Source organism: Nicotiana tomentosiformis, chromosome 10, assembly GCF_000390325.3.
Source record: "Nicotiana tomentosiformis chromosome 10, ASM39032v3, whole genome shotgun sequence".
NCBI classification, from domain to species: Eukaryota; Viridiplantae; Streptophyta; class Magnoliopsida; order Solanales; family Solanaceae; genus Nicotiana; species Nicotiana tomentosiformis.
The window spans coordinates 58952925-58961988 of NC_090821.1; the positions used below are offsets into that span (position 1 = coordinate 58952925).

At 39.9% G+C, this 9064-nt stretch overlaps 1 protein-coding gene across 3 annotated transcripts; it reads left to right on the forward strand.

Moving 5' to 3' along the window:
• Positions 1-4127: 4127 nt before the first annotated feature.
• On the forward strand, positions 4128-8794 carry LOC104100626 (pentatricopeptide repeat-containing protein At4g32450, mitochondrial-like). Of its 3 annotated transcripts, XR_001970123.3 has the most exons (3): positions 4128-6431; positions 8066-8137; positions 8235-8794. XR_001970123.3 is itself a non-coding variant. In XM_009607898.4 (2 exons), the coding sequence occupies exon 1, from the start codon at positions 4298-4300 to the stop codon at positions 6413-6415; it is 2118 nt and encodes a 705-aa protein (XP_009606193.1). In that variant the 5' UTR covers positions 4128-4297; the 3' UTR covers positions 6416-6431; positions 8235-8794. The 3 variants fall into 3 exon arrangements, 2 of the variants coding, with proteins under 2 accessions (XP_009606193.1, XP_009606194.1); XM_009607898.4 differs by lacking the exon at positions 8066-8137; XM_009607899.3 differs by lacking the exons at positions 8066-8137; positions 8235-8794 and adding an exon at positions 6553-7401.
• Positions 8795-9064: the final 270 nt, after the last annotated feature.

Below are 9064 nucleotides of genomic sequence, written 5' to 3' on the forward strand. Positions count from 1 at the left end.
TATATATATATATATATATATATACAGTATTACACTATTTTCACCACCATCGAGCTATAATCGGTGGGCAGGCCCCTATTGGGCAACCTCTGATCAGATGGTAAGTTATATATACCGAGCCTACTGTGGCCAAGCGCCTATGAGCGAGCCCAGGATGGCCGAGATACAGAGCTCAGTATGGCCGAGCGCCTATGAGCGAGCCTACTACGGCCGAGCATTTACACATACCGAGCCTTATAGGGTCGGACATTTATTTTACTTACTATATTGAAGGAGTTTAGTCACTATCAGCAGGTAAGTATATCTCCAGATCATCTTTGACTCCCAGTTACTTCCAGTTATTATATTATCAGTTCAGTTTCGATTTTCAGTTATGTTATTGCCTTACATACTCGGTACATTATTTCGTACTGACGTCCCTTTTCCGGGGACGCTGCATTTCATGCATGCAGGTTCAGATAGACAGACGAGTAGATCTCCTCAGTAGGTGTTTCCCGAGTTCAGCCTGATCGGTAAGCTCCACGCCTTTCGGAGTTGCCAGGTCTAGAGTGTTGTGTACATCTTATGTATATCTGTATATATGTTATGGGTAGGTCGGGGCCCTGTTCCGATCATAGTACATCTATCAGTAGAGGCTTGTAGACATATCCTGTTGGTTAGTGCAGTATGTTGGGTTTGTAGGCCTGGTATGTATAATTTGGTGGTTTGTCAGCTGTAGTAGCTATGACGGCCTTTTCAGCCTAGCTTTATATTGATGTTTAGTTAGCGCTAGTTTCCATTCAGTTTTATATTTTGCTTCGCAAATTGTCTTGCAAGGTGGCCCCATGGCCAAAGTATGACATTATGTGTTCAGAGTCCCTTAGTCGCAATTTGGTACGCCAGGTTAGGTGAGGCACCAGGTGCTTGTATCGCTCCTAGGTTCGGGGCGTGACAAACTTGGTATCAGAGCAGTTCTGTCCTAGGGAGTCTACAAGCCGTGTCTAGTAGGGTCTTGTTTATAGATGTGTTGTGCACCACATTATATAAGCAGGGCACTACAGGGCATTTAGGAGTTGGTTACCCTTCTTTGAAATCTAAATCGTGCTACAGAACTGAGTTATAGGAAATTTGAATTAAACTTATGTGTTGGTGTTTGCATGCACAGATGACGGTGACTAGGAAGACTACGGCTAGCCAGAGGAGAGATACAGCAGTAGGTGAGGGGACCAGCAGGGTACCCCCAGTAGATGGGGCCCAGTCTGAGGCTCAAGGTGAGACCCCTACTCAGCCATTACCGGCTCCTCCACCAACTACGGAGATTCCTAGGGAAACCGCACATCCAGTTCCCCCTCCACTTCCATCAGATCAGGACTTGAGGAGTGCGGTGCATTTGTTGACACAGTTGGTAGCTACCCAGCAACAGGCTAGGGCATCAGCTAGTGCAGGAACTTCTGAGGGGTCTGGGAGTTCAAGGGTCCGAGAGTTTATTGCTTTGAGTCCCCCAGAGTTCACGGGGACAGATCAGAGGGAGGACCCGCAGGATTTCATAGATCAGCTTCACAGGATCTTTCGTGTTATGCATGCCACGGAGAAAGAGGCAGTTGAGCTAGCAGCTTTTCGACTCCGAGATATAGCCATCCTTTGGTACGAGGGATGGGAGAGGTCCAGGGGACGTGATGCACCTCCAGCTATTTGGGAGAATTTTTCAGATGCCTTCCTTGACCAGTACTTACCGCGGGAGATCCGACAGGCTCGAGTCGATCAGTTTCTATCCCTCAAGCAGGGTAATATGAGTGTTCGAGAGTATAGTCTCCGTTTTGACTCATTGGCCAGATATGCACCATCCATTGTTGCTACTATGCGGGACAGGATTCACAGGTTTATAGCAGGGTTAGCCCCAGAGTTAACCGAGGCATGTGCCACCGCTGCATTGCAGGATAGTATGGATATCTCCCGGATTCAGGCATTCGCCCAGAATATAGAAAGGGGTAGGCGTCGGCAGCAGGGTACAGAGAGGGCTGAGCAAGGGCAACGTAAGAGGATGAGATTTCCCAGGTCTCAGGAGCAATCTCAGGGTAGTTATAGGACCCAGTACTTCGGACGGCCACCTAGGCCTCCGCCACCTCGTTAACTTGGGTTACAGTTGTACACTCGTACAAGCATACACCGTGGCATGCCACTTATACTAGTTATAGAGTATGAAACTTGACCTTTATTGATCATGCCCATGTATTATTGTATTATCCGTTTTCATATTGCTATTGAGCCTGTGACCATGTCGGACGGATTGTGATTGTGAGCCCGTGATAATGCGGGGCAGATTGTGATTGTGAGCTTGTGACCATGCCAAGCGGATTGTAATTGTGAGCTCGTGATCACGCCGGGCGGATTGTGAGTGTGAGCCTGTGATCATGCCAGGCAAATTAAGATATTGGCACGTGATTTGTCCATGTGGTTGTGATTCGGGACGTGGGCACGAGGTGCCGTGAGTATATGATGGTGGGTTGAGCCCCGTGACTTGTGACTAAGAGATGAAGTATTACGAGGTGATTTCGTTGTGAAACTTGTGTTAGAACGACTTGATTTATTGGTTGTCATTGTGTTCCTTATTTGGTTTCAACGGCACTTTCATGGTGTTCCGATTGCTTACTGTTTATATCACATGTTGATTCTTTATTGCAATTTACTGATTTTTGCTTTTCATTATTAGGTTTGTACTTCTATACTACACATATTATTTTGTCTAGTGAGTGTCTTGACTTGTACCTCATCACTACTCCACCGAGGTTAGTCTTGATACTTACTAGGTACCGACTGTGATGTACTCATACTATACTTCTGCACATTTTTGTGCAGATCTAGGTATTGGAGATATCGGACTTGGGCAGAGTTAGCTTGTTGATTGCGAGGATTCAAGGTAGAGTTGCTTGGTCATCGAGTCCCTTGGAGTCCTTTTCTTATATTGTATTGTCGGTTGTCATTTGAACAGTATTGTATTTCGATCTTTGAGATCTTTCCATGTACTTAGCTAGAGTTCGTGACTCTGTATTACCAGTCTTGAGAGGTTGTTATGATTATTGCCGCGCAGGCTTATTCTGCTTTTTTTTTCGGCATTTATATTAAATTATGTTTCAAATTTTCATTGTTAAAACTGCTTAATCGTTGTTAGTAATCGGCTTACCTAGTCTTAGAGACTAGGTACCATCATGACGCATGCAGTGGATTTTTGGCTCGTGATAATAACAAAAGAAAAAAAAGTCTTATTTGATAATTAAACAATTCATAAGAAAATAATACACATTAATTAAAGTTTGGTAAGAGTTTGGCGGGTTGGGATATGACCCAAATTTTAGCCCAAATTAACCCAACCCATCCCAGCCCAAGTTACTTTTGGACGGGTCAAATGATCCGCTCATTTATTGACTCAACCCATTTTGACCCGCCCAAAATCAGCCCAATCGCCCATTTGATACCCCTAGCCATGCTATTACTTTTCTTTATGCGTGTATAATAATTAAAAAAAAAAAAGTTGCACACGCTCAAGGTATACAACAAATAAATAATTACTCATACATGCTATTGTTTTTGTTTATTTTTTATACTTTTGACTATGATTATAAATCATATGGTGTGGAGGTCGAAAATTATGTTAGAAGGATAGTAGGTAGTCTAACATATTTTCGTTTCGTATCGTTGGTTTTAGGGTTAGTCTAGTAGTTTTTTTGTCTTAGATTGATAGTAGTTCATGTTATTTTCCTATTATCTTTTGTCTCGGTTTCTTAGTATTCTGTTGTTGTTACAGCTTGTTGCTACTGTTTTCTTTTGTTGTTATTATCTTTCTAGCTCTCTTTGATATTGCTTATTTTTACTTTTTTTTGTTTTATTTTTTTTGCCGAGAATCTATCAGAAATAACTTTTATACCTTCCTAAAAATCTTTAAATGGTTATTTCTTAGTTATATACTTAGTGCAAATACGATAACATCATAATATAGTTCCTAAGCATAAAAAAACATTTTTTGTGAGAATAAACATTTTAAAATTGTCTTTCAATTTACTACCCTTTTGACCACTCTTTTTACACAAAATAACTTTTTCTCATGAATATCTAATGAATTAATAAGTAAAGATTCACAAGTTAAAGGGTCTTTCATTATCTTTTCAAAACGAAAAGGTCATAGCGCACATTCTCCATACTTTCTTCTTCTTTGCCTTCATATCTAAGCCGCGACTTTGAGAGGGTTTAAGCAGTTGTAAAACACCATTGTTCTGCCGCATCGCCTCCTCAGCTCGGCAAATTATCGCCACGTGGACAAAAAATGTATAGAAGCAGAGCCGCCACACTCACATCCAAATCTCTGAGAACTCTAACAAAGGTATGCAGACAAAATCACCATTTAGAATCAATAAAGTTCGTTAATTTTTCAAGAAATCTCAGCACTGCTACTCAAATATCTGAGTTTGATAACTATAGAGAGCAAAACCCAGATGGGGTTTTCAATTATAACCCAAATAATACAAATTCTTTGAACCCTAGGCAAAACCCTAGAGCGGAATTTCAAGAATCAGCTAATGGTGCTAGAGGTTATTTTTCTAAGGATACCATTGGGTTTCAGCGGGACCCACATGGTCAAAATGAGAACTTTTCATTAAGAAATGATTTTCAGCAAACTGTTCGGCCAAATGGGAGTTTATCGTCAAGCAGTAATGATTTCGGGTCACGAAAGGAATATCAAAGTAATAATTTAGTCCAGCATAATAGAAATGATGCTGGTTACAAAGGTGAAAATTCGTCGAATATGATGCATAGTTCCAGGTTTGAGGGACGTGTAGAAGCTCAGCCGAGTCAAAATGGAGTTTATGGACACTATCAACAGATTTTAAATGGTTATTATGGTGGGAACAGTGAAACGTCACAGCGGAATGTCAGTGCCAATTACACGAGAAACATAGGAGTGCCTCAGCCCAGTTATAACCCTGGAAATGTAAGGAATGTTCAAGCAGGAAATTCTGAATCGTATCCACAAAGTGCAAGTGCGTATGATATGGAAAGGCATACGAATTCGAGTGGTTACTCAAGGGAGATGATGGGGCAATATCAGCAGAATGTAAGCGGCTTTAACCCTTCTAGTACTGGACATCAAGCTTCTTATCAATCACAGAATGGAATAGTAGGCAATCAAGAAATGAGAAGTTCAACACCTGCTGAACAGTCAATCGATTCTGCTGATAGCATCATTAAAAAAGGCTCAATTGACGAGCTCGATAACTCTTGTAAAGAAGGCAAAGTGAAGGAGGCAGTTGAAGTTTTGCATTTGTTGGAGCAGCAACATGTCACAGTCGATTTGTCTCAATATATAACATTAATGGATCTCTGTGGTGAGGATAAATCCCTTGAGGAGGCTAAATCAGTTCATGAGCACCTTGTGAGATCTCATCCCCATCTTGACGTCAAAACGTACAATAAGATTCTTGAAATGTATGGCAAATGTGGCTCCATGAATGATGCCTTTTCGGTGTTTCAAAAAATGCCTCAGCGTAATCTGACTTCTTGGGACACGATGATTACTTGGCTTGCTAAGAATGGTCTTGGAGAAGACGCAATAGAATTGTTTGCAGAATTCAAGAAAACTGGGATGAAACCTGATGGCCAAATGTATCTGGGTGTCTTTCATGCTTGTAGTGTTGTAGGTGATATAGTTGAAGGAATGTTACACTTTGAATCAATGAGTAAAGATTATGGTATTGTTCACTCCATGGAGCATTATGTGGGAGTGGTAGATATGTTGGGAAGTACAGGATACCTTAATGAAGCGATAGAGTTCATTGAAAACATGTCTATAGAGCCAAGTATTGAAGTATGGGAAACCATGATGAATCTCTGTAGAATTCATGGGAACTTGGAGCTTGGGGATCGTTGTGCTGAGATTGTTGAACTCCTAGATCCATCTCGTTTGGATGAACAGTCAAAGGCAGGTTTTTTAGCTGTAAAAGCATCAGATATTGCTAAGGACAAAGAAAAGAAAAAATCTGCTCAAAGTCTTCTCGAGGCTAGAAGCAGAGTCCATGAATATCGAGCAGGAGATAGATCACATCCCGACCATGAGAAGATATATGAATTGCTTAGGGGTTTAAAGCAGCTAATGAAGGAGGACGGTTATATACCAGAAATTAAGTTTGTGTTACATGACGTAGACCAAGAAACTAAAGAGGACGCTTTAATGGCTCACAGCGAGAGACTTGCTTTTGCTCAAGGTCTTATGAGTAGCTCTGCACGATCACCAATCCGAATAATAAAGAATCTGCGTGTCTGTGGTGATTGCCATAATGCATTGAAGATTGCTTCGAGGCTTGTTGGTCGGGAAATTATTATGCGAGATGCTAAGAGGTTTCATCATTTAAAAGACGGATTGTGCTCGTGTCGGGATTACTGGTGAAGATACCAACCATCAGGTAATACTTATATATCTCTTTATTTTCATCCAAAAGATCTTCTTTTTTTCCTTTTCCTCTTTTTTTCTTTTTCGTGGCAAACAAAGGACTGAAGTATGAAATTATCAAACTTTATAACCAGATACCCAAGATGTAGTTTCAGACCCAGAGAATGCTCTAAGGACATGACACCTATCATTTGTTGAATTCCTTCAGAACATGTTCAGTTTCCCGCTCATTATTATGAAGACGATCCACCGATGAACTCCTTCCTATCCTGGAGAAGCTACGGGTTTCTTACTTTCTTTAGAGATGTAAAAAGTTGGTATACTGCAAGAAAGTTGACCTTTCAACTAAGAAAGTTTTGCCCAGTATTAAACCCATACTATATATTAGTTCTCCCTGTCGAACTCATGCAGTAGTTAATAATATTAAAACATGATGTTATTTGTTTCAACCTGTTAGGTTTTTAGGCCATAGACTTCATGGATAATACCAAAACTGCTATGGTGTTTCAAGCATGTTCTGCAGATTTCTTGTTTTTAGATTGTCTACTTCATAGATAATAATATAATATGAAGTGTGAGTATTTCAGTGACCACCCTGTAGTTCTATTGTGATTGAGAACATGATGGCACTTCAAATCGCCTATGTGCTAAGGCTGCTTACTATATCTTCTCTCTGTTCTCTCTGTGTCTACAGAAGATGAGTTTCTGCGGTTCCTTTTCTTAAAATGATATGTTTGGTGGTGCTAGCAGTTTTATCTTCAACTTTGGTTTATCTCATTTTTTTTCTTTGTTGTTACATGTGAATTCCGGCATTGTACTGCACAAATGGGACAAGTATCCCCCCCCCCCCCCCCCCCACAACAACTTTAAACAAAGTCAAAATGTATCTGAATATCCTATAGGCTATAGATGTAATTATGAGAAGCACAATGAATTTTTGATAGTTGCTTAGATATCCCACATATGCAAACAAGTCCAATGGATCAAGTAATATTTATGAGTACTGACTCTTACGTGCCAAGTTTGCCAACAGACCATATTTTTGTCGCCATCCTAATTGTCTAAAGATGTACTGAGACAAACATGGTGTGTTGGAAGGCTAATTTTGCAGGATTTGAAACTATATAGTTGAACTAAGTGGTAAGAACTTTTAGAATGAAAAACACACTAACATTTCTTATGCTCTTTTTTATTTGGGGTGACGGAGAAATCCCCGCGAGTTAGGTGGCCTAACCCCAGTTGGCTAACAAATTGGAGACTTGGTTTGCTTATTTTGGCTTAAGAATGTATTAGGCCTTACCTGTTATAGTTTATTTGTGAATACACTGGCTTTGTTGATGAGCTGATAAAAGATAAAATAGAGGCTCAAAATGAAGCAAAAGCCAAGAAGAATGAAGAGAAGGACGTTATTAAGCAGCAGAATACGTATGCACAGCGGCTAGATAAATTAACCATTCTGTTCTGTGTCATAGGGTGATCATATCTGTGTAAATATTTTCTAGACGAGGCATCTTTTTGAGGTTGGGCAGCAAATTCAGGGTACTTCATATTAATCAGAACCAAGTAGATATGCATCATATTGTTTTTTGTACTATTCTCTGAGATCGTCGAGGATATTCGTTTCCAAAGTGTTATAAGTTTTTCCAGGTTCATCATCTTGTGGATAAAATCGTTTTGAATGCTTTAGGGGGTCGACCGTTTTGTATAGACTACTACATGGTAAAAAAGGGTAGCTTCTTCTGTCCATGTATCTGTAAAGCAGCCTTTTGTTGTAAGAAAATGATTACTTTAGTTCTGACCAACTCTTTTGTTGCAGCTTTCGCACAGCCCATGTCTGGAAAAGCTATCATTCTTAGCCGATGGAATAGTTTTACTGTTCTATTAGCAGAGATTGAAACCATGTTCAAAGATCGGCAAGTACCATACTTAATGCCAGGTAGTCCCTTGATTTGGTTAGTGCTGCTAAAGTGTCAATGTGCATAAGGATACGAAGGTGAGTTAGTTGCAGATACTGTAAATCATTATTCCAAAACTTGTAGAGGACGAGCCGCCAAGCATTTTCGGTCATTGAGTATGGGTCATCGAGTAACATAAATTACTTCTCTACCCTGTTCACCTGGAACACGACCAAATAAAGATCGGCCATCTTCTCAAAGTGGATAAGCGAACTAGCGAAGACAGTAGGAGATGAAGTGGAATTATTTTCCAGGTCTCAATCTAATTGTCTCACATTTATAGGATAAGATCCTAAGTTTTCAAGATTATTTTCATTTGAGTGCTTTCATTCTTTTCTAAAGCAGTACTCCGATATTTATATTTTTTGAGTAACATAGGCTGTTGTATCCTTGTACTTTTGGTGGAAACCCCTTTAACTGAGATGGTGGCATTTTCTTTTATTCATGCTTGAACACAGTTGGAGTTGGCTAAATTATCCAATTTCAACAGTTGGAAATCAAAAGTCAAAACCTGCTCATTGTATTAATTGGGGTCAAGCTCATAAAAAGAATCAAAACTCTATCCTTGAATTGTTATTATGCTGCTGTTTATACCATGTATTTTAGAAATTAGAATTTTTTTCACCAAAATCCTTTCTTGGAATGTTATACTTTGAAACAGAAGAAAGAGATTATTAGATAAGTATGTTAT

Excerpts from the sequence above, each read along its gene's own strand:
- LOC104100626 (XM_009607898.4), top strand. The coding sequence starts at position 4,298 with ATGTATAGAAGCAGAGCCGCCACACTCACATCCAAATCTCTGAGAACT.